The 25,893-nt window shown below is 37.7% G+C and overlaps 1 protein-coding gene across 2 annotated transcripts; it reads right to left on the bottom strand.

The window, feature by feature from the left end:
* Positions 1 to 819: 819 nt before the first annotated feature.
* LOC139738178 (uncharacterized) lies at positions 820 to 14,802 on the bottom strand. Of its 2 annotated transcripts, none has more exons than XM_071648838.1 (3): positions 14,340 to 14,802; positions 10,389 to 11,574; positions 820 to 3,715 (listed from the first exon to the last, which is right to left on the bottom strand). In XM_071648838.1, exon 3 carries the CDS (start codon positions 2,932 to 2,934, stop codon positions 2,128 to 2,130), a length of 807 nt encoding a protein of 268 aa, XP_071504939.1. In that variant the 5' UTR covers positions 2,935 to 3,715; positions 10,389 to 11,574; positions 14,340 to 14,802; the 3' UTR covers positions 820 to 2,127. The 2 variants fall into 2 exon arrangements, with proteins under 2 accessions (XP_071504939.1, XP_071504938.1); XM_071648837.1 differs by having other exon boundaries at positions 14,340 to 14,787.
* Between the last annotated feature and the right edge of the window lie 11,091 nt (positions 14,803 to 25,893).

Raw genomic sequence — 25,893 nt, forward strand, 5'->3', positions numbered from 1 at the left:
CCCTGTTCAAAACAACATTTGTCTAAACCTCAAAAGCTCTTATTCTGTATCTATTTACCCTGTTAGATTATCAAGTGCCTTATTGAAGAACACTTTCACGATTGCATTGCATCATTGCAGGACACAGAGTTAAATGTAAAAAATACTAACCGGAATAATCAGAAAATTTGTTACTACGCGTTAATTCATATTATGTATATGACTGTATATTTCTCATAATGTTCATAGAAATAACGGGTAACTTCATTTGTATCTGCTCTGTTATAAAATTGTACCTACTCAGAACATCTTATTGGCAGCTTTAGTGACTGTGGTGAAATGACAAATGATGAGATACGCCTTCCAAGTACCTCGATATTACGTTTGCACAATATAACAGATGGTCATCATAAAAGCATGAACGAAAGTTTACCTGAAACTCATACAGTTAACCGTATCATAACTTGACATTGGCACAGCTGATGAGTGGACCACAGAAGTCTTATGTACAACATTATAATGGGGATTTAACAAGCACGACACAAAAATAATTCCTATTTTGTGTCCATGATGACTTCTGCTGATATGAATAAGTCTTCAAATCACAAATTCAAATTGCTCCTTTGAAATATACATCAATATGTTTTTAAGCATCTAATTTTTCATTTTTCTACGTCACTAAACTCCATCCTTCAAAAATATTCTTTCCCTTTCTTGATGTCATCAAGAGTAAAGTCAGCTTAATACTAGTAAGCAATACATTATGCTTATGGTATGTACCTTGCCATAGTAAGGTGCATCAGCTCGCAATCAATAGCAAACACAAACTTCATAAAATGCGATTCTATACCTTTCATTGCCTCACTCCTAATCCTGGAACATTTTTCTCATACTCTGTAGTCATAATCATCATAATTGAAAGGTTCTGGAGTGCTATTCTATGAGATCTGTCTTGGTTTTGTGAGTTTGTGCGTTAGTCAAGGTAAGGTGCATAATATCAGGCATTGTGATGCTTATTTTCCCCGACTTTAAATGGTGATATAACGAAAGGTGTGTTGATATGAAATAAAATGCAGAGTCTCAAACAAGACTAGAGACACTGTCAAGATGGCTACCTGTTGACTAAAGCCAGCAAAGTGAGCTGCAAGATTATTGACTCAGCATACCTTCCTGAGTCCAGCATGAACACTAATGCAAATGTATCATGATATAACAAAAGGCAACAGGGTTACAATCTTAAGGGAGGAGCCTCGTGGGTTCAGAAAAAAAAAAGAAAACCCGAACGATAAAAAATCCGCGACTTATCATATCTTAATGAAATAATTCCATAAATAGAATTTGTGATTGTAGACCTATTCACGCCAGTAGAAGTTAATGTGTGACGTAGATCAGGGGACCTTAGAGCTTGTTTCGATTCGAACAAATAAAGACTTAGTGTCATTCAGACACTGCAAATACTTTGAAATTTTTTGCATCTATAATACATGCATCATGACCAGCATGATAACAAACAATCACAGAGATAACATAATATGACAGCATGTGTGATGTGCATCACTCTATGTGTCAATTAAAAAGCAGATACAGAATATTGATATCTTGATTTTCAAGCACACTATTTTCTTTTTTCTTTTCGAAAAAAGACATTGGTAGCCCTCATCAGTAATCTGTGCACAGTAAGGCCTATCAAGAACATCATGTTAACAGACATCCAGCAAGACTGACATCAAACTGAATATATTGCATATTAATGCAAGAAATATTGTTGTATGGCATTTTGTATCCACCACACAGCAATTATTCATAACCTACATTATGTCACTATTTATATCATTCATACAGTGTACGCTGGTCTAATCAAATTCCTGTAGTCAATGAAACGAAACTTTTTTTTTTCAGGAAATTCGTTCTCATACACTCTGAAGCCAGCGCCATTCTTCCACACACGTTATTTTGTATAAAAAAGTTGCTTTTCACCGTCCATTTTAATATCATCTCAGTCATCTGTTCAAAGTAAGATTGATGTGCCACAATCATCATCCCATTTTAAGAATTGTGTTGCAATACTTGCCACATAACTCCTGCAACACGACTGTTCTGTTTTACTCATCAAATCGCTCTAAAAACGCTTGAGTAATGAAGCTCGTTTTACCTATTCCTCGAGCTCTGCTTCACAGGTTTAAGCTGAATTTCTGTTGGCGCATTACTTGGGTTGGACCTCTTTGTTTTGAAAATCCCCAACAGGCTACTTGCTCTCGAATTTTTCTGCAAGGTGGGTGGAGGATTCTGTTTGCTGGGAGGATCACTACCCCGAGTGTTTGTTGTTTTTTCTGTCTTTTTCCTAGACACAGGTGACTGCAACGACCGTGTTTCTTGCTTAGATTTCTGAGAGGTACCAGCCTCCTCAGATGGCTTTTTAGTTTCTGGAAAGTGCCGTGGTCCAACAAATGATTCTTCTAGGCGATTCCAGAAACGTCTATGGCCGTACTGAATGTCCACATGGTTGCGCAGAGCACGTGGGACCTCTTCCCTCCGAATACCATGCCGCACGGGAATAACACCGGTTGACGGAGTTGTGATGGTCAGCTGCGTCTTGTGCTGGAAGTCGGGAGATTCAAGCGCACTGTTAGAGAGGAGGAGAATGACAACCTCTGACTGCTCAATGGCATTTTGTTCTAAGGTCAGTTTGTCCTTGCCAATCACCTTGTCCCTCTCATATTTGTAACCACACAGGTCCATTTCCTCCAACCGATCATAGATTTGGTTAGCGGCCTCTGAGTCGTTTTCGTGGTGGAGGACCAGGAAGTTGTAGCGCTTTGAGGAAGCACGAAGGATTGGGTCAGTAAGCAAGGAACTCTTGCTTGGGTCGTGCAAGGAGTAAGGAGGCACATCATCGGACATCTTGAGCGACTCAAGAGCATCCTGGCCACGCGTCAAGGGATCACCGATACTCATCTTCAACTCTGAGAAGCTAGAGTTTTGACATGTTTGCCTTACACTTTCTCATTTCAAACCTACAGCTCATGTATGTGTAGGTAGCAGATAAAGTATTTACATAAATGCATAACATAAACTGTACTACTACAATAATTGATAATGCACTAATCAGAAGTTTCCCTACAAACAAGTACATGGCACAGGATTCAATGCAAATCATATCTGTTACTATCTCGCTGGAATCTCTAACCAACTCACAGACATTCGGCATGAGCTTGTGGCTGCCTTCAGGGATGTATTCTTCTGTATTGTCCTCAGCACAAATAGTGATTTCAAAAATAACAAAGTACATGAAGCCCACCTTCCTCGTTTTCCATTCGAAGAGTCCTTAGAAATGAAATTTAGGTAGAGCAACGTGCTGGGCTGTTCACACTCATTACTTGAAATAATCTACTGAGAATGTCTTTCACGATCCACTACGAGACTAAACCATCATATCACTCTCTGACATGGTGCTGTTGTGTAGTTGCTTTCAACTAGAGGTCTAGTATCATGTTTGGACTTTGTTGGCATCTGATTCTCACATCAGAAAGATTTCAGAAGTATAGGTGAAGCACACAGCGTAAAGTCGACACTCCATTAACATCTCCTTCATTTCGCTGGTTGCGTATAGTTCCTCATTTTCTCCTTGACAATACCATGTATCGTCAGGTTCTGTATATACCTGATTATCCTTCCGACATATACTCTGGACGATTCTCGGTAGTATCAGAAATTTGTTGTTGATGTTAAATGCGACCTACCAAGAGTGAAGAAGAGATAAAACGCAATTAGTCTCCAAAAGAATGAAAAGAAATGATAAAACTTAACGTTAAAAAAGACATAAAGGAAAGGCATACATGGTACATCACATTCATGGATTATTTGCTTCATCCGCAATCAAGCATGCTTTTATCTCCACTCTATTTCCGATATTTTGGTGTTACACGGAGATAAAGGAAATCTTAGTAATTTCCAGGTTTTGCATGAAGTATTTCATGAAACAGTGAATATGAAACAGTGAATATTTCATGAAACAGTGAATGTGCGAACTTCATGAGGCAGTGATGGCCTTGCCTCACAATAACTCTCCCTTATAGGTTTGAAAGAAAAGGGGAAAGTTTCGTGAATCAAGCTTGTTAAAAATTAGGAAACATTGGCATAAAATAAAATCTACTTTGATAAATGTCACCACTGCTATTTCCTCAAAGCTACAGATCAATTTGATGGAAAACTTTTAGTTTTTATTTCTAATTTATTAAAAAGTGAATACAGGACAGAGAGTATGCTTTTAGTGGAATATTTGTATAGAACAATCACATCATCACCTTAAATATCTTGCATACAACACTGCAATAGGAACTCCTTTCACTTTACTTAGTGAAATCATGTGAAAACCTTAAATGCCACTGTCCTATTCGCTTGTCTTTGACAAAAATCACTCTCTTCTGTTTTTATTACCTCTTTTAAAGTTTGTTTTGAATTGAATTTTATTTTAACTTGAATTTACTGTGGAGTTACAGGCAAGTAGTTTGGGACTTTCTCCAAAGTGTCCCCCCCCCCAAAAAAAAAGGGGGGGTCAGCATCTGTTGGCTCTAACGGTTTTGATATCTATCAATCTTTTTTTTTTGTATTTACACACACACACACACACACACACACACACTCACTCATACTCCCACTCACATTCGAACTCAAACCAGCAAATGTACTATAAGCTTAAAGGGATGGTATAGTATTGGTTGAGATTAGGCTTCAGGTTTCAACTTTTTTGTGAGATAATGAAAAATCTCTTATGAAATGCGAAGGAGCATAGTTAATACAGCTGTATAATTTATTCTAAGAGGAATTCTACGTTTATCTGGTGAAAATTGGTTTAGAAATGGCTTTTTATCCAACACATAGATATCCTGACAAAAGGTGGGACCCACCTTTTATTACCATCGCTTTGTTTCACTTTGTTTTTATCTCAGCCGTTGTAAAACTGATTTTTTTTTTTAATCAAATAAACTTTGAAATCCTCTTGATGTTGTATGCTTTTTAACATTTCATAAAACGGTTTCTATTACTAAGTAAGTATCTCGCGAAAAGGTTAAAAGCTGAATACTATACCGTCCTTTAACAGGACGCCTGTGTGATCACTTTTATACTCTCTCTCTTAGAAATGTATCTTATCATGCATATGAACATGAATTGCCAACGTTAGGTAGGAGAATTTCCTGCCTTTCAGTCATCTGCCCACTTACAAACCAAATAACTTTATTCGAGGTTGTGAATCGCAGAGCTGAGAGAAACAAAACATTGCCCATCTCTTCAAATTGTGTATGTGAACAGTAAGCACTCTATTTTAGGACAGTTTAAGAGAAAGAGAGAGACAGACAGACAGACATGTTTGAGCCATGGATATTTCTTTAGAGAAGTGAAATTCTTACTTAACAACATGCAGTGATTTCCCAACATATTCCAGTTGCAGTCGTGTTTCATATGACTAAAGTTCCTATGGTGTAAAAGCCAACTTTCCGATTACTACTAATACAAAGGGTAAATGAGCGGATAACCTCTGCATTCATCCGTCTCATTGACTGTTTCTCCCATGTGATCTAATCAAAAAGCCAACATAAGAGTGTCTATACGAAGTTTTCACATACATTCTTCAAAGATTGAAGTAATATTATACATGTGCATATACATGTATATTATACTCATTGTCTTCAAGCCAATTTATCCATGAATTACACAAATATTAAAAAACGGTATATGTATGTTAACCCATATTCCATAAGAGTTATGACTGTTACTATAATGTTTGTTTTAAACAATAAACCTGAGTTTTATTTTATGGTAAACAAACATATAACCCACACACATAACAAACACAAACGCATAGACACAACGCTATCAAATTGTTCTACAGCCCCTTCCTCTCATTCCCTTTCTCTCTCTTTCATGCTACATATATTTCACTCCTTCTGATCAAATATCCTGAACATGTTTTCCACGAGAAGGTCCTGCTTGCTGTGAAACTACTCTCTAATTTTGGATCGAACACTTCCTGTGTAATCAATATCACTTTCCTCTATGACAAATACAACAAAAATTAATGACTAAACAAGACAGTGAGGGAAGTTACTTTCGTGCAAGAAGAGGCAAAAGAGGAAACTTGAAGAGTTTGTTCCTATTTTCCAATTACAATAGGTACTTCGTTTTCAATCAGAATATTCCAAAAGAGAAAAAAATGATGTGAATGAAATCCTTTAAATGAGAACAACGTAACTAGAAACCGTATGCGAAAATTAAAGGTCCCTATAATGTGTATTTCTAGAAGTGAGTTTTTCGTTTTTGTTTTCTGGTTGTTTTTTTTTTTTTGGCATATAGGCTACCTGAGAAATAATAAGTGTTAATCCACGTAATAGGAATCATTAACAAACGAGCTATGCTATTGGGGAGGAATCTACTTTCCTTTGTATAATTTCTTGCCACAGAACCAGACTTGTATCAATAACACTGATAACGCACAATTACACACACACACACACACACATACAAACAAACACATATAGGTATATATATATATATATATATATATATATATATATTAAGAGAGCGAAAGAATCAAGGTGACAAATTTTCCCCTGATAGATATAACAATTTTATAGCACTAAGCCTATATCTGTCAGATGACACTCGTGGTGCAATTTTTCTTCCTTGAGCAATAGCCATATTTCACGTGGAAGACAAATTACTATACTACGCAATACATGTCACAGTCTAAGACAGGGATAGCTACTCAGCATGAGCCGCCTCAAGAATGTCTCACTATTAGACTCCTTGACATTAAAAGATGCTATATGTGTCTTTGTTTTCAGACTCTTTTAAAACTTTCTTCGATCCTTTTGTAATTTCCTCCTTCCATCACGTCATTTTAGTCTAGGCCTACATATCACGTAAATTCTCATTTGATAGGGGAGGTTCGTGAAAGATTGGGTGATAACGGTCTCGATAGTGGCATCATGCAGCTGATCATCATTTGGAAACTCTAAAAATCATTAAAGCACAAAAATCTATAAAATATCATGGACCAGACGCATGGAGTTCAATGTCTGACAATATTAGACGCAATGTTTCCCTTCCGAGTTTTAAATCATCTTATATGAAGAAAAAAGAAAAGCTCTCTCTTCTTCATGTATCCCCTTCCCTGTCCCCGTATTTCTCTCGTTAAAATTATAATCTTATGTTACACTTGATGCCCTCAATTTATCGTATAATAGGCCTATAACTAGAGGCTGAAGAGACTTTGTTTAGTCATTGCTCCTTCAGTTTCAATCAGAATTTTGAATTTTCTTATACAGTACAATGTATGTTCGTCGATAAAAGTATTTTGTCGTTTACATGACTTGTTTGATATATTATTTTTTCCATGTACTTGGATATCTCTATGATATGTACTGTATGCTATACGCAAGTTTATTTATCACTGATTTTGTCATATTACAGTTGAATTGACGTTCATGTGTTACTTCTTTTTCTTTCATTTTTATTGAAGACTGTGTCATGATTCGCATTCTAACATTACGATTTGGAAGTAATACTACAGCGCTAAATCAGTGTTGTGATCATGTTTGTGCCAAAACCATCAAACAGGGGCTTGGAGAGAGGAGGACATAAGGTAGACATTCAAATGCATGTCAGTTGCTGTCAAACAATACATCATATCTATTTCGACTTTAAATGTGACATGGAATCTATTATAGCGCACTTTGGACCATCAGCCTGTACAGCTTCTCCCCTTGACATAGCCGGGAAGGCAGTGTCACATGTCTGCCATCATACGATATGCCGAGTTCGGCACAAACGTGATCCTGCTTACCATGAAAACATGAAAAGCATCAATGACTAAATTTTACCAAGGGTACTCATGCAGTGCCAGACTTTTGTTTTTGCACATACCACACATAGTGCAAATTTAAGACCAAAGATAATTTCCTTACCTTCTTTAGCTTTCAAATAGAATAAAACTGTATGATCTTTTTCACTGAGCTTAACATGACTCTCCGTTGTAGGCACTGTTTTTCCAAAGGACCTTCCCTTATCAGTATCCTGATTTTCCCAGCATGCCAAGCTACCCATTTATATACCTGTGTCAGGGGTGACAGATTGATAAATTCATCTTGTCCAAGGATACCTGCATGGTCACTATCACAAAGTTTTGCGTGTTTTTGAACAATTTGAACACATGGTCATAAGCTAGGAAAATTGCATGCAAGGATTTATGATTGTGAGGGAGTATTTCAGTGCTAACAAAGCGTTTGATTGAATGGTCTTCCATAAAGAAGAGGTGTCATGGACATGATTTCATGATTTCAGGAGAGTAGCACAAGTTTAGCTTTGAACGTTATTGGATGACAGCGCAAGATACACAGATACAATGCATATACTTACACTAGGAGCAGCAGAAAATAACTCAACCCTGTCTGTTCGATGAACAGGCTCTGTCCTATATAAAATCATTCCGGAAAAGCAATGTAATGTTTTAAGTAAAGTAAACTATGTGTACACCAGGCAGGATTCGAATCCCGAATATCCTATAGCAATGTTACACCACAGTGTCTGTCATTCAATATACCCCCAAATCAATCACTTTCGATTCGCCATGAACCCAATGTCCTGCTCTTTCAAATAAGATTCACCATGCTCTAGCCCGAACCGTGGCGGAAAGTCATGGGTCGTGATTTTGGTTCAAGATTTTTATCCCTTTCTTTCCAAGAGCCAAAATTGTTGGGGTCTGATACAGACGAGACATAAACACGTGCTCCAACGTGTAATTATTTCTGTAGTATTTTTTCTGTGGTATTATTTCTGTAGAAAGAAGTCAGAAGATCTCCCCCACATAAATGTCAAATGTTGCTTCCTTTCTATAGTTGTCCTTTCCCTCTTGGAATGCAAAATGGATCGCCCTATATCTGACTGACTACTCAGGGTTTGCCCGTGACAAACATTCAAGAAATCGACTTTATAGCTGCTGGTAATTCTGTGACAAAGCCTTCGGCATGATTCTCGTTTGCTCCTTGTGAAAAAAAAGAAAAAAGAAAAAAGCATCATCTTTAGATATCATCAGACTAATCCAGGGAATTCCGTAAGGATCGCGGGGGGGGGGGGGGGGCGCAAAAATATCTCTGGTGCTATTTCCGGGTTTCATTTCATTCTTTTCTTTTTCTTTCTTTTTTTTTCTTTTTTTTAACAACAAATAAAGAGGGGGTGCGCCGGTGCGTCCCCTCCCCCCCCCCTCTCTGGATCTGCCGATTAGAGCCGTAGGCCTACGTGAGACGAATCTTATTCATTTCATGCTAAAAACAGAATCCTGCATGTCGACGGCAAGGATATCATGGATATGAAATACATGTCTACTGATACCGATGCAAGTGTGGTCACAGAACTAGCTTTTGATTCTGCGTATGTATTTGGCATGTACATTCTTACCAGCCCCCCCCCAAAAAAAAAAAGAATAGTGTCCGCTACTTGCATACAAGCCCATATAAACTGCCCATATACACTGTACTGCACTCTTTGATTGCATCTACACATCCCCTTTATGATAATATATTAGAATACATGAAGGCAGAAGTATCAGTTTTGTTTATGGTGGTAGAATTCATACAATACCACGTCTGCCAAGTTGTGACACTCATTGTGCCTATAATGACTCTTCGATCTTACCGCTTGGTTACTGGAGACGTTAGTATCTATTGGTCGCTTAACTATAGTCGTTACTTACTACTGTCATGGACACACGTGTAAAGTGAAAACAAAACAGAGACTAGGGTACATGCTTCACTCGTAATATATAAAAATAGCAAGCGGAAGGAGAGATACAGCCACGAAATTTGTAATTGTTGTACACATTCCGATCACTCATGATGCAGTCATGATCATAATATTACTAAACTAGCCGAGGACAACGGGGGGGGGGGGGGGGGGGGGAGGGGGGGGGGAGAGGGGGGAGAAGGAACAACTAGAGGCCCATTAGTTGATCGTTACCTGACGAATTAAAGCAGCCCCCCCCCCCCCCAAAAAAAAAAGAATCTGTTACAATAGGTGGCATTATTGAGCAGTGAGTTCCGAATGTCAAAATATGCATTTATCATTCTCTACATGAGGTTCCAATATTTCTAGGATAACCTTTTGTTTACTTTATGTACCCAATTGAAGGCTTCCTCCACTCCCACATGGTCTAAATTTTTGTGTATGAATGACACTCTCCTGGTATAATCTAATGAGGAATGATGCATGTGACTTCTTTGTCAAACCAGCCTTTGTTCAAGGCTGAATGACCGTACTTCACAAGTAGACATCTGGCGGCACTCCATGACCGAGGCATACAATACTAAATGCAATACTTTTCCATAAATACTTTGCAAGAGAGAACCAACACTTACGAATAGTCATGATCTGCTAATGTCGCAGCGTCCACTGCTATCTCCACACCTTTTTTCGTGGACACTGCCGTTTACAGGACCAGTGCTGGAACTGGGTTCATAAGGTGGACTAAAAGATGGCGGCGATTTGGACTGAGATGGCACACACAGGAGTAGACGTCGCAACAATTTCCGCCTCTTTTTCGATTTATTTTCACTCTTCTTATTCTCTAACCATCGTTTTCGTGTAACGCTTTGCTTTCGCTTCTTCTTGTTTGAGAAGAGCCCAGTAAACACTTTGTGCTTCCTTCGAATTTTTCGTGATGCTGGCTCTTCTAGGTCTTTGTGTTCAGGGTTGTTATTGTTGTTTTCTAGAGATAAACTGTGTTTCAAATCATTTCTGCGTCCAGCAAGAGGTGAAAGTGCTTGATGACCATTACAGTCTTGAATGCTGTTCCCCAGCAGATACGAACTCAGTTCTCTCCAGAAATTGTCGTCGTCCGCAAACACCTTCCCAACGGTGGCTGAGTAGCGATGGCGCGCTTGGCGGTCAAGATTGACAAAGATGTGCAGAAGTTTCGGATACTTGATCCCGTTGCACTGGAGTTGATGGGCAGTGGTCCTCAAGCGGCGGAGGCGTTTATCGTCCGCTGCATCAGGCGAGATTAACTCGATGATGTACCGTGAGCTTTGCAATGCCAAAACCAATTCACTCCTTCTGAGTTTACCAAGCTGCTGGTCCCGCTGACTGTGGTAGCCTTTCAGCTGAAACCTGTCTTCTAACACATTGAAAAAGCGACTACACAGCTCACTGTCCTTATCTGAATGAATCACAGAAAAGTCATATAAACAGTCATCATGACATCCTTTTGTCCCATTGCAACAACTTTCTTGGCTACCTTTGACGTTCATACGTGTTTCTTCCACCTTAGACTGGTCCATTGCAGGTATACTATCATTTTATGCAAACCTTGGAAGAATGCACCAATATCTGCATGCACAACAAAAAGCTGTGTGTGCTTGTCACTGGTGCAGTGTGCTGGAATGGACACAATAGCTTCAGTCGACACGCTTATCTCTTTTCTTGGCGTGAACTTGTCATTTGTTTCGTCAGGAAGAAAAAAAAAACATCACAGAGGTCAAATACTGACCCAGCTTCCTTCCTAACGCCTTTAACGCAGCGGAACCGTGTACTCTCTGAAGTTCTCTGTGAGCAGACAAAAAACAGGATATAACGAATTAAAGAGAAGCTGCATCACAAGTATCACAATTATAAAATTTTATATACTTTTATGTTGAAACACAGTTTTCACTTATCTAATGATTCCGATTCAACTGAATTGAGAAGTTAAGTAGGGTCTACGTGTACATGTATACAAACGTCAATTGGATAGTGAAACTTAAGTACATGTCATGTACCAAAGTTACTCTAAACAAACGTCATTATTTGGAAATTGAAACAAATAATACGGTGTGAATGTACTCTTATCTTCACGGTTATGCCATATGCTCAGCAGACGTAAATATCCCTTTCTTAGTATGATAACTGGTGTGTATAGTTTCAATAATCATCCTTTAGAAAAGCGAAATGTTGATTTTTCCGGAAATCACTGTTAAGAGAAAATCAAGTTAGCAAGAACCCGAAATACACATTGGAAGTGAACTGCTATTTCTGTCACAAGAATGTTTACTCACTTTATAGTAAAGCTACCAATATCCAGGTATCGGACTTATCAAAATTGAAAAATATAAAGCTATAGTGTACAAAACATTGCAACTGCATCCCGGACGCGGATATCACCATGCATTTCAAAATTAGTGTCCCGGGGACATCCAAAGTAGCCACATCTCAGTGTGAAGTTACTATAGCTTTTCCTCTTGCGTCATACCTCTCTTGATAAGCTTTGTATACACAGTATGATTCTATATCTGTTTCTTGATTTCGTAGAAATTTTGATTTAGAATATTGTTATTTTCTTGTCTATATGGCAGAAACAAAATAATATTTAACATCACAAAATGACATTAATGACATTTCAGGAAATACTGAAAAGTATGTGCAAGGCCAGCTTTCAATGTATCAGGAACTATCCTGAGATGCCCTTCGAACATTGTCTCCATTCACTTACGGACATCGAAATGCTCATGATTATATCAAAACATCTTCCAACGTTTTTGAAGAGCGTTAGCACATGCTGATTCTCGAAATAGCAATCTCTTTAAGATGAGTTCTAGATATGAATCAGCATACTGAAAGTATTGACGAGCATTATATTTCGCTGGAGGTATAAACCTCCTAACTCGTTAAAAACGAGTCCAGAGGGATGCGTGTTACGCAGCAAAAATCAGTCCGTCCTCAACGGGTTAATGTGGATGTATAGCATGAAAAAAAAAACGGATTATCGTATTGCCATCAAAATACATGAGAAAGCAAAATAAACAGAAAAAGTCTATCAAATTAGATAAAAAGTACATTCGAAATGAAGTTATAAAATGAAAAAGATTGTATTCCGTGATTTCAGCAAATAAATCACCGAATTTCCGCTTAGAGCAATCGTCATCATGCTGGTCATTTCTTTATCATTCAAAATGTCTCGAACACTAAAAAGGTCCCTATTGTGAGATAATTCCCAGCATGCACATGACAGCGCGTCTTACAGTAAGTATATAAATACTCATAGGCAAGCATCACATTGATTACAACAACTAACATGAGACTTCCAAGTGACTGTATAGGGATAGATTATGTAACATGCATAGAGAAAATCATTTGGACGTTAGTATCCGTCAGAAATACCACACGTTATTCAACGCGAGGACATGGGGCATCGACCGGTTCTGCATGACTCCTTGCTATTGCTATAGGAATAAGATATCTCTCTTTTTTTTTTTTTTGACGACTTGCGAAAATATTGTCAATACGTTATTCATAATTCTACAACTGTGACTAACATTGAAGTATATTAAATATCCTCTTTTTTATCTTGGTCCTCACAAGAAATATATGATATCCATAATGTGGAACTTAACAGCTTTATACAGCAAAATAAATCTGCGGCATACAAACGGGATCTTCTAATGCATGAGAAAAGAGGGAACCCTATTTTATAATAGGATGTAGAGGAATCTACTGAAAAGCATAGAACTTAGCATATTTAAGTTTTAAAAAACAACAAAGTTTGATCTGCTGACAGAATCTTGATTTCAAAGCAGTATAGCCTGCATGTATGGGCAAATCATTTTTCAATAGGATCCATTTATCTATTTTTTCCATAAACAAAAACAATATACAACACCTTTAAAGCGAAAGTTTAAATTATTTTAGTCTGACCCTATATTGTCAGTACATGAATATGATTTGTACATTCATGGAGAGAAAGAGAAGAGAGGATGATATTTTTATTATACACGCGGAGCTAAAAAGAATTAGAATAGCATTGGACAGAGCTTATACGGGAACTGGGCAAAACCGTTTCATTACCCCCACAAAAAAATCTACCTAAAAAAAAAAAAAAAAACTAATCAAAACAATGAAAGAAACTACAGTCAACCTCGCACTTACGTCGACCTTGCACAAGGCGAAAAATTGCCAAAGTCGAAGTAAAATTCTACCCCGGAGATATCAAACACGACAATTCTGTTGTGTGAAACGAATGATTTTCTCCGGTCCCGTTGGCTTTGACATAGGCAAAAGCAAGGTTTGCATGTTCCTGTTGATTGTTACAGATTCAATTTACTCTACCTGCTGTAGTTACACGCTTTCCCTAATTTCCCTCCTGGCTGTCATTCCAAGCCCTTTTGGTTTTTGAAAGTGAGCTCATTCTAAAAATAGTGTATTAGTGATATCATACATCTCGTGTGGCAGACAAAATTAGCCGTTGGAGCTCATGAAAGAAAAATGTATGTATATTTGCTACGACAGATATAGCAAGGCCATAACTATCATGGCTGCTTGGGTTCGATTATACCTACCTCTACGGAAGTGAACAATCCTCCATCAACGCGATAAGGACATGATAGCCTGTGTAAATCACGATACGAGGTAACGCAGGTTTTAATAACGATGGGATTGCTTCCAAGTACTCCAGGCCAGGAAATTGGTGTTTCATGGCCAAAACATCCATGAACGCACCATCAGACAGCCTACCAATCGCTCCAAATAAACTAGCTGGCATGGGAAGGTGACCACAACCAGACACAATCACGCTGCCAAAAGAAATATATCCAGCGCTTCCGCAATCAGAATATAGGCACTGTCGATATGAATACAAAAGTGCTGACGCACTGACGAGCATTGATAAAAGCTGAAGTCACTGAGTTGGAATGTTGATAGGCAGTGGTAGGCATGAGACAATTTCCTTTGCCATGCAAATCTAGACTCCCTACTATGATCTGGAAATGGTTTTGCTGGGGATAACTGGCTTACTGGAAGGCAACAGATATCGCTCTCTCGATGTCGATCGCATCAACTAGGAAATGCGTCAGGAACTCGTCTTGCAGGAGTATCTGCTGTAATTATTGAGCGAAATGAAGTTTGCAACTGTAAACCGAAAGCGCCGTATTTTCGGGCGTGATTGAACAACCATGACGCAAAACCATGGTAGGAGAGGGGTGGGTTGGGTGGGCGATATTGTTGGGGGAAATTCCCTTCCTCATCAGCGCTTGAATTTGCCAGTCTAGTAGACGTACCAGTCCGCTAACATTCAGATGTTATTCTTTTATGTCATTAACTTTGCACAAATCAGGTCCCATATTGTACTTACCCGAGACTTACTCGGTCGATCATTATGGAAAAACGGAAAACGGCTATATACAAAAAATGAAGTCCAGGTGAAATATATAAAAAAGAAGACAAAGACCTGTAAACATTCGCGATTTTGCATATCCATTAGGCCTACAATGTTTTTCTCAGCAAACTCATTAGGAAAGAAAAATTTATTGATGAAGGCGGAAGAGAAGGGAATATGAACTCAAGCTTGGTCTTTAGACTTTTAGGCTATTGGTGCTTTCATTCTCAATTTTTATTTTTCTTGGTCCTTATCTAACTCTCTTCTTCCTCCACCTCCACTTCTTATTGTGTACTTCATTCTTGCCCTAGAGTAACGCCCCAACGTAAAAATGGTATAATAACGATACACTAAATGACGTCGCAAAAGAGAAACAAAAACAGTGAAAGGATGGCGCTATTCCGAAGGCATCTGTCGACAACCCAAACGGAACGCTCATTTATGAAGTTTTTTGGCAGGGTACTCGAGTATCTGACGGAGGAATAAATTCACTTGCGTCGGTGTGATTTGATTTGAATGTGTCTAGTATATATAGTCATGTATAACAATCGTCCACTTTTCCCCCATCACGATAGGCTCTTTCTATATACACCTCGGTCTTTATCTTGAATTGAGACTCTCTCCTGACTGTGGGGAGAAGATTATACGCGTATATGTCTACATCTTGAGGCAAAGACAGAACCAAGAGAACAAGGACAGGTCTTATCTATAAGGTGACCTGCTTAGATTCCTCTGATTGTTATGATGGGGAAACTGGCAAAACCCATGATCGACTGACGTAACACAAAAGAGCTCATTCAGCTGTATAGGGTCTATGCTGAATACGCCCGCACGGGACATAATATTGGAAGGAATGATTTTTGGGATGAATCGAAGGAAAAGTGAAAGCTAGAGTCCATCTTGATCAAGAGATCCAAGCCCACACTCAGTAAGGATTCCGAATACAATACCTTCAGTCAGTCCAGATCAATTAAGGAACAAGCAGGCAGTGAAGAGAAACGGTGTAACCACTTGGCCTGAAGGAGTCCACAGGAGTATGGACGAAATCAAGCCAGCAAAATTACTAAAGGTTAATTGGTAGAAGCCTGAATCTGTTACATTGTATGATCTCCCGCCTAACTGAGTTTTCTGCACCTTATAAGGCTCTTCCGGAACACCAATGCATGATAGCACCAACCTGACATGATTCACTTCTCATTTGCTGGAGAACCTTTCACTTTCGTTACTGCATGGTTGCTCTCTTTCATTGAACTTCCATTCGGAGCTGGAAGTGTTGGAAGTAAATACAATTTTTGCGGAGCTGCATTTGACCTACCCAAGTTGGATGAATCTCTTCCCGCTCTCTTTTTTTATTATTTTTTTTTCTTACAGCATCCAGTTTGCATCGTCATCCCCTCATTTGTGTGCACGCTGCCTGCAAATCCCAATTTCCAAAAGTGTATCGCTTGTCACTATAGGCCTAATGCATATATAAATTCAACCCAAATAAACGTACTGGTTATTGACAGGCCTAAATGCAGAAATATTTGAACACATCGACAATCAGCTATTACGTGACTAGTTTGAGTAAAATCGGACAATGCTTTCAAAAGTTGTGCTTTTTAAAAATCTTTATTTTTTAATTTTTTGTTTCGGTACCGCCATCGCTGATAAGAAGACTAGGCGCATGGCCAGCGGAACTGGGGGAGGGGGCGCTCGGGCCCCCACTTTTTCGCACCATACAAAGGAATACTTAAGGTGTCATCACTTAGGGCCCCCCACTTCTTTTACCCGGGAAGTGCGTAAGTGGCACTAGAAAAAAAGAAATATAAAGAGACCTTGAGTGAGCGCAGTAGACCCTTTTTTTTTTTTTTTTTTTTTTTTTTTTTGCTTCAATGCTTGTCAGCTGAAGAAACCTGCGGACCGTTTCATGAAACTTTTTGTCAGTGATTTACACTGACAACTATTAAAAGCTACTGAAATCCTTGCGTCTGATTGGCTGATAGCAAATTTGTCGGTGAAAACCTCCGACGAACTCGTTGATGAAACGCCCTCCCCCCCCCCCCCCCCCTGGAAGTGGAAGGAGAAAGATGAGCTGAAGACCTTTTTTTGTTTGTTTGTTTGTTTTTGTCAGCCGAATAAACCCGGAAGTGGCACCAGAAGTTGCGCTGAAGGCCCCCCCCCCCCTTTTCTTTTCTTTTCTTTTCTTTTCTTTTCTTTTTTTTTTTTTTTGGGGGGGGGGGGACTTGTTAGCTCCTGAAACCCGGAAGTGCCCCCCCCCACTTTTGAAAACGCTCCGCCGACCCTGAGGTTCACAGTGGAAACGTAAAGAGAATTCAACATACTGTATTATGCTTGTACATGTATAAGTATATTTTTTTTCTAGCATAAATGACTAGTACAAACAGAGAGTACTCAGTATACTTAGTAGGCTTGCTAAGGGCGAAAAAAGGGGTAATAGCTGCATTTTATAGTACAATTGTCCTATTTGGCACACATGTTCCTCTGTACAATTGGAATTTTTTCATCTAAAGAGACAATCTGTATCTATGCAAATAAGCCTTAATTTGCATAATTTATGCAAAAATACATATAAAATTATTTAAAAATATATGTGCATCCAGCGGAAATACCTAATTTGGTAGAAATATTCTATAGAGTATGTGGAAACAATTCCTTCAAAAATTGATTTCATACCTATGTAAATAAACATAAAATTTGCATAATTATGCAAGTTATTGTGTAAAAATCTGCATTTTTCAAAGAATTTCTCAACTATTAAGCACTGGACCTTGTAGTACAAAGTTTGAACCTGGGATGGATGTTCCTTGGGTCAAGAGTAAATGATTCATCTGAAGAGACAAACTGTCTCCATGCAAACAACCTGTTATTTGCATAATATGCATATCAATACCTACACATCAATAGATAATCAGAACAAACAAAAAGCCTTAATGAAGCTTTAAAGAAACTCCCCTTAAATCTCATCCTAGATAGATTTAACCCATTAGAAACACTTTATGAAACAAAATGAGAAAATAAATTAAATTTATTGAACCATCATTACCAGCTAATATACATAATTACTAAAGAAAGTAAAGTAAAAACATTATGTTTAAAGTTTTCTTACAGTCAAAGAACTGCATTTTATAATCGAAACTACGGAAGTAGTATGCATTTCCTTTAGTCAAAAGGAAATGGTGTGTAATATCAAAAGACTATTTGTCTATGCAAATACCACCTAATTAGCATCTTATGCATATCAATACCTGAATGTACCAGAAGTCAATAGTCAAGGTCGACTTAAGAAATTGTATCAGTTTACGCGATAACTCGAGACTAGACTATGCAAATTTCACCAAACCTGGTCCAAAGGTGACGTATGATGGGGCAAGTGATTAAGCAGTTTGTGAGTAAAATCAGCAAGAGGTCAAAGGTCAAAAAGTTCAGAGTCAATGCTAAAATTTAATTGTTTTCCCCATATCTATGCAACGTCTGAAGGTACTTTCTTCAAACTTACTGACTGCATATACAATGTACTACCAAAATAAGATTCTCCAGAGAGTTTCAGGTCAAGAGGTCAAAAGTCAAAGTTAAGGTGAAAGTGTTTAAATTTCACTTTTTTTTCTATGTATCTCGCAAATGGTTCAAGATGTCTTCATGGAACTTGGTACTGGCAGGGATTTTCTAGGGAATTTAGGGGTCATTTGTCAAATGTCAGGGGTCAAAGATCAAGGTCAATTGGGCCCTCAAAATTTCACTATTTCCCTCATGTTTTTGCAATGCTTGTAGGATTTCTCTTGAAACTTCATATATACATGTATTATCTAATGGATATTCTCTGGGAAATTTCCTGCCAAAATGTCAAAGCTCTGATAAAAGTGTTATATTTCACTTTTTCTTTCATATCTTGAATGTGAATCAAGGTGAGATCATGAAACTTAGTACATATTTGTGCATGTTCTACCTGACAGTGATACCTTTGTTTATTAAAAAAAAAACATTAAGCCGTCCCCTCTCAAGTGTTTTTGTTTCCTTTTGATAAAGGAGGAAAGGACATGAAATTCAGTGACATGGTTTAGTCATCACCGTCGTTACATTTAATGAACATGTATGGGTCGCATGGAATTAATTTTGATGCACACATGTATAACCTCTGACATTCTTTATACCTTTTACATTTTTACCTGTGTATTTCTTTTAATTTAACCTCTGACATGTTTTACACTAAACCAGTTAACATAATTATTTTTTTGGAAAAAGGTTCAAGATCATGTAGGTCATGATCATCTATACAGGTATCAACTGATATGTGGTGGAATATAACATTCTTTGGACCGCCAGGAAGTTACATTTACGATTCACGTAAACACTAGCCTGTGACGATCTGTTGACAAATCACATCCTAGTAATTATTGTAAAAGCCATCGAATTAACTCTTTTATGGCTATGAACATAGTATTTCTGCTTTGATTTATGGTTGAAATTGACTGATTTTAAGTCTGAGACTGAGATTATTTGACTTAAAGTACATATTCTCCTTTATTGTTCACATGACAAGTTTTGCATATTATTGCCATATCAAAATGTTATTGTGTATAAATTTCCTAGCATAGTTCCCATGCAAAGTAGCTCATAGTATACTGAGTTAACTTTTTTTTTTCCAGAAACAGACTTTGTTTCTAACTCAAGCTTGTAAGTTCTTAATGTGTGCAGCTACCCTTGCATCCACATAATTTGCACTATCAGTTTGATGTAAAAAGCCTCTTAGTCGCTTGATTGCCTAGAAAATACAGGTGCTGTTCGTTATTCTGAAGGTTCGCAATTCCGAAGGTTCGTTATTCCGATGGTTCGTTAATTCGAAACACGCAAATTCCCTATACCTAGAGGTTCGGTAATCCGAAAATGAAAAAGGGTTCGTTAATCCGAACATTTGTGGCATTATTCCGAAGGTTCGTTATTCCGAAGATTCGTTGATCCGAAAATGAAATTCGGAACAACGAACCTTCGGAATAACAAATCTTCGGATTAAAGAGCCTTCGGAATAACGAACCTTCGGAATAACGAGCTGTAACCGAAAATACAATGAAAATTAGAATTCACACTTTCAATATGGTAGTATTTTTTGTAATGATTTTCTAACCATGACTTCAGTTGTGTACTGTTTGCAAGGGAAACACAGTCCTTTTGTAAGCAGTATTTTTCCAATTTGCATCTGTTCATATGTAGGCTCTACTGTTAGATTTGCATAATCATATTTAAAGAGTGTCACTATCGATTGTTATTTTTTTTCCACCCTGCAAAGCATTTATGCAATGAGGGAAAGTTGCTAGCAAAAATTATTTCAAAGATCAATATGTTTTGAAATTTCACGTCTGGTGTACTTATTTACACAATTTATGCTTAAAATGCCTAAGTTAATTTAACAATATGGAAACAATTTAAGCAACTGAAGTGTTGTTGTGAGAATATTGTCTTATTCTATTAGCTTTTTGGATATTAAGTTCAAAGCGATTTAAGACATTGTCACATTAGGCTTATTGTTTGTTCTGATTATCTGTAGATGTGTAGGTATTGATATGCATATTATGCAAATAGCAGGTTGTTTTCATAGAGACAATTTGTCTCTTCAGATGAATCATTTACTTTTGACCCAAGGAACATCCATCCCAGGTTCAAACTTTGTACTACAAGATCCAAGTTTGTTTGTTTGTTTGCTTTTATTTCTGCATTCAATCAGATGCAATTTGAATGCAAACTTCAAAAAGTACAAAGACAAAGAATAACAAGTGCAGTGAAATAAATCGATAACAGTACATAAATAGATTCACATAGGTGATTGCATTGAGCAATGTAGATACACAGAAACATAAAATAAAATATACAGTATTTTTCAGTAAACAACAGAGATAATTGAATGCAGGAGACCACCATCATAAGCGATTAAGCTTGAAATGGATGGAGGCCTTGAAATGGATGAAGTGCTTAATAGTTGAGAAATTCTCTCAAAAATGCAGATTTTTGCACAATAACTTGCGTAATTATGCAAATTTTATGTTAATTTACATAAGTATGAAATCAATTTTGCAGGAATTGTTTCCACTTACTCAATAGAAATTTTTAACCAAATTAGGTATTTCCGCTGGATGTACATATATTTTTGAATAATTTTTATTGTATTTTTGCATAAATTACGCAAATTAAGGCTTATTTGCATGATACAGATTGTCTCTTTAGATGAAAAATTTTCAATTGCCCCAGGGGAACATCTGTGCCAAGTAGGACATTTGTACTAAAAAATGCAGCGTTTACCCCCTTAGCAAGTCTACTAACTTGGCTTCCCGCTTTCAGGAGTCCCAACGGCGCCTTTTTTTCCGTAACCAAGCCCATCGTACGTACACAACACTATTTCGTCCACACCATTATACACATCGCCGTCCTAGCTGATGCTTCGCACACCATAATAATCATAATAATAATAATAATAATAATTGCATTTATATGGCGCTTCATACTGACGTTTCTAAGCGCAATCATGACATTGTGATATCAATATTTCAATGAAATATAGCAATATATTGAAGGAGGGGCCAAAGGAGGTAATAGCGGAGAGCGATTACTGTTTTCCCTGGATAATTGCATCTGACAAAATCGAGCAGAGTTCATTTTCACCAAGTCGAGTTGAGTTGAGAACGGAGGTGTCCCACCAAGTCATTTTTGTGTAAGTCCAACAATTTCTGCTGTAAGTTGCTGTGTAATTTTCGTGTGTTCGTGTGGTTAATATTAGGGGACCGAACCTGGACCCCGTTTCATAAAAGTTGATATGATAGCAACTCTTGCTGGGATGGCAGTTGTCATGACAATACAATAATGAATCTAGTCTGTGTTCTTTGTCTTTCGATTACCACTTGACATTTTTAGGCATTTGTATGTTGTATGACATCATTGACATTACATTAAAATCATCCTAAACCAGCTGTAAACTAGATTTGATTCGTGACGTGACACAAATGAGATAGAACTTCTAACGTTTGAGCCCAAGAGGTGATAATGAATGCAGAGATGGATATCCGTAATTAATTGCTTGCAAACTGTGTTGATGTAACAGGTCACGTGTTTAGTGAAATAGTGAATTACACACAAAAACATTATTTACACGTCGAAGATGGCATCCTAGTAAGTTGGTGTAAATTAAATTGGTGTTATTTTATGAAATGAATGTCTGATCACATTCAATACGCATAAAAGATTTGAGCTCAATTGGATGATTGGTTCCTGAGATACAAAACAAAGGGATATCTGAACTTTGACCTTCATTTGCATAGCCAAGATGGAGTCATACTATATGAAATAGATATAACTGAATTAAATATATTTGTATACTTACTCAAAAGTGAATTAATGACAAATGATCAATAACATGATTTAAAAAGTCTTTTTTATGTTGAAGGGAGGTAAAATATATATAGACATATAACAGGCAAAGAGAGGCAAAAAATTACCCCACAAGGACTCGAACTAGGGGCCATAACAATGGGAGGCAGATGCTCACCCGCAGCTAGACCAAAGTATTCCCCATAGACTTTACACGTGAGTGAAAATCAACCTACAGTACTTCAAAAGTCCAATTTTCAATCAAACTTGACACCATGATCCTGATGTCTGATTAAAAAATGAAGTTCACACTTCCGATAGCTTAGAGTTTCAGCTACAACATCTCAAAAGTTGGAAGAAAACTGAGTCAAAATGACCAAGTTATTGCTCGAAGAACGTTGCAATGTACAATCAAGATTTCAGAAAAAATCTCATCCCATAGACGTTACACGTAAATGAAGTAAATTTTGCAATGTCTCCTTTAATCAAACTTTTTCACCATGATGACATCATCAAATTGAAAAATGGATGTTACAATTCCGAAAGAAAACTGTATCAGCTATAACATACTGAAATTTGGGAGAAAAGCGACCAAGCATTTAAAGTAAGATACTCATGAATGAATACAAAATTTGTGATGTCACACATGAAAATTCTGATTTTTACATTCAAACACCAGTATGATGTAACAATGTTTCATCAGCCATTCTGACATATGAAATCATATCTACGACTCATATGCTTTCATATTATGTAACAAAAAATGGGGGTCACCCCACATCCTAAGGAGCTATACATTGTGTAGCCGATTGAAAGTAGGCTTCATTTAAGCATATTTTGACAGCTTGTGGCCATAGACGCATGCGCGGATTTTAGTGTTTGACATGCGTGTACGGTCTTGTTGTTCCATGACAATTATTGCAAATTTATGGAAATATAACATTATGAACTCCGGAATCCAAAACAGTTGAAAAAACGACATTTTTAGCTTCTGTGCTGTGCGCGTGGACGCGTACACGCAGATTTTTTTTTTTGAAATGCTCAAAATGGTCTGAAACTCACTCAAAACATATCAAAAGTGGATTTTGAGCATTTTGAAATTTTGATGCCCGCATGTGTGCACGTCATGACGTGCACACCAAGTCACATGGCATCATCTGATAGATAATGACATGACGATTATGTGTACCATGCCAAGTTTCATTGATTTGTGATGCTTAGTATCGAAGAAATCGTTGATAACAGTTTTTTATGGTCAAAATACAAATTGGCATCTAGATGACATCACGATTGACTGATCAAGTTCAAAATAGGGGACTTTGTAAAAGTATGTGAGACAGAACTACTGTGAAAATTTCATTGGGACTGGATACAACATGTAGGTGGTTTCTGAGAAAAACAAGTTCGAAATTTATACAGTAATAAATAAAAATAAAAATGAATAGATAAAGACCTGATACGAATACAATAGGTGATATGCATAGGTGATATGCATGTTCTGCATATCACCTAATTAGATTAACCTCTGGGCGAGCACTCCACTGTCTACCATGTGTATGGAAGCACTCTGAATAAATACTGTAGCCGACAATTTGAGTTGTTGAGAAGCAACATAAATTCAGACACCTCTAAAAGTGCCTATTTCACCTACCAGCTATCTGGCTGTAGGCTGGCATTTATAGTGTTATACCAATAGACTGCATCATACATTTACATGTTCCTCACTGTAAACTTGAACATATCCAGACTGTTCCCATGATCTTAAGATGTTTTTCTTCATTCATCCTCTTTCCGCAATACAACAGGTGTCAAACAGAGTGTCCTGAAGGGTGATGGATCAGCTAGCACATGGACATAAGTTCCAAATCACTTATTTCACGCAGTCGAATTTATACACAGCCCTGTCACTGTACACAAGTGTTGCCATCTTTATAGGCAAATTGCACGTGCTTCACACAGTGTTTGGTCAGGCTAGCAGTCAAAGTGTAGCGATTTCCTGGCATATCGATTCAACAAAGGTCATCAATTTGGGTAGTAAAGGAATATTTGAAGAGCCAAATTTTACCTGGTGATTTATTTTTGATTATCGCTACATCTATTATGTATTCAGATTATAATAATTCCATTTCTTAGCATTTTTCATGCCAAAATATCACCACTAAATGCAAACCTTTGCATTTACCACTGTGAGAATGTGATAATACAGTAGATCTTTGATCGATTGACTTTGATGAAACTAAATTGCATTGTCTATTAAAATAATTGTTGTCATAGATACATTGTACGGTGAAAGTATGGAGGCAGGAGAAGTCGGCAGCATACTGGCAGCCACGATGGCTGAAAGGGGAGATGAGGGTGAAGATGAAGAGGATGAAGACTGGATGCACCCTGTGTCTTTTCCTCCTGGCTTGTCAATGCCAACAAGGTCTGATGCTTTGATGGCACAAATGCCATTGCAAGGTGAGATTACACTGTCAGTGATTCTAGCGTGAAAAGAAAGGGGAATAGTGTGAATTTGGGGTCCGTACAACTTTTTATACTCCTACCCACACATAGTGTGTACGGTATAGGGGTATATAGGAATCGCTTGGATGGCGGATGGCCGGGTGGTCTGAACTTTTTGTCCTCAACATTTGAAGATCGCTCAAAACTTAGAACTGCCTGAACTTATATTGCAAAGAGTATACCACATTTTGTCGTGTGTTCAGTACTTTTAGGAAAAGCAGAAAAATAAGCTGCTTCCCCAAGTACAGTTGTACATAGGTTAAAAGGTCACAAGGGCATCTTTGAGCCAGCATTACACTCCTACCATGAAGAGACTTCTGACCTCATACTTTCTCCAGCAGAAAGGACCATTGTTTTTTAATGCCTCCGCCGCGAAGTGGTGCCGGAGGCATTATGTTTTCGGGTTGTCCGTCCGTCCGTCCGTCCTTCCGTCCGTAATGAATTTGTGGACAGCGTAACTAAAAAACCTTTCGAGGTATCCTAATGAAACTTGGCATGTATGTGTATTAGGGGGTGAAGTTGTGCCTATCAACTTTTGGGTGCACATGCTCAAGGTCAAAGGTCAAAAGGTCAAGGTCAAATACATAAAATTTCACTATTTCCACCATATCTGTGCAATGCCTGAAGATATTTTCTTGAAATTTAGTGTATGCATGTATTGCCCAATTAAGATTCTTTAGTGAAAGAGTGGGGTCATGAGGTCAAAGGTCAAAAGGTCAAGTAAAAATATCAAAACTTTTTTCTCTGTATCTTGGAAATTGTTCAAGGTATCTTCATGGAACATAGTATATATTATACATGTACTGACTGGCAGTGAATATCTAGAGAATATAGGGTTCATTGGTCAAAGGTCAGGGGTCAAAGGTCAAGGGCAACACTTC

The sequence above is a fragment of the Diadema antillarum genome, unplaced genomic scaffold (genome assembly GCF_040938485.1).
Source record: "Diadema antillarum isolate AM-2024a unplaced genomic scaffold, OU_Dant_1.0 seq00000728_RagTag, whole genome shotgun sequence".
Lineage (NCBI taxonomy): Eukaryota > Metazoa > Echinodermata > Echinoidea > Diadematoida > Diadematidae > Diadema > Diadema antillarum.

Excerpts from the sequence above, each read along its gene's own strand:
- LOC139738178 (XM_071648837.1), bottom strand. The coding sequence starts at position 11,309 with ATGGACCAGTCTAAGGTGGAAGAAACACGTATGAACGTCAAAGGTAGC.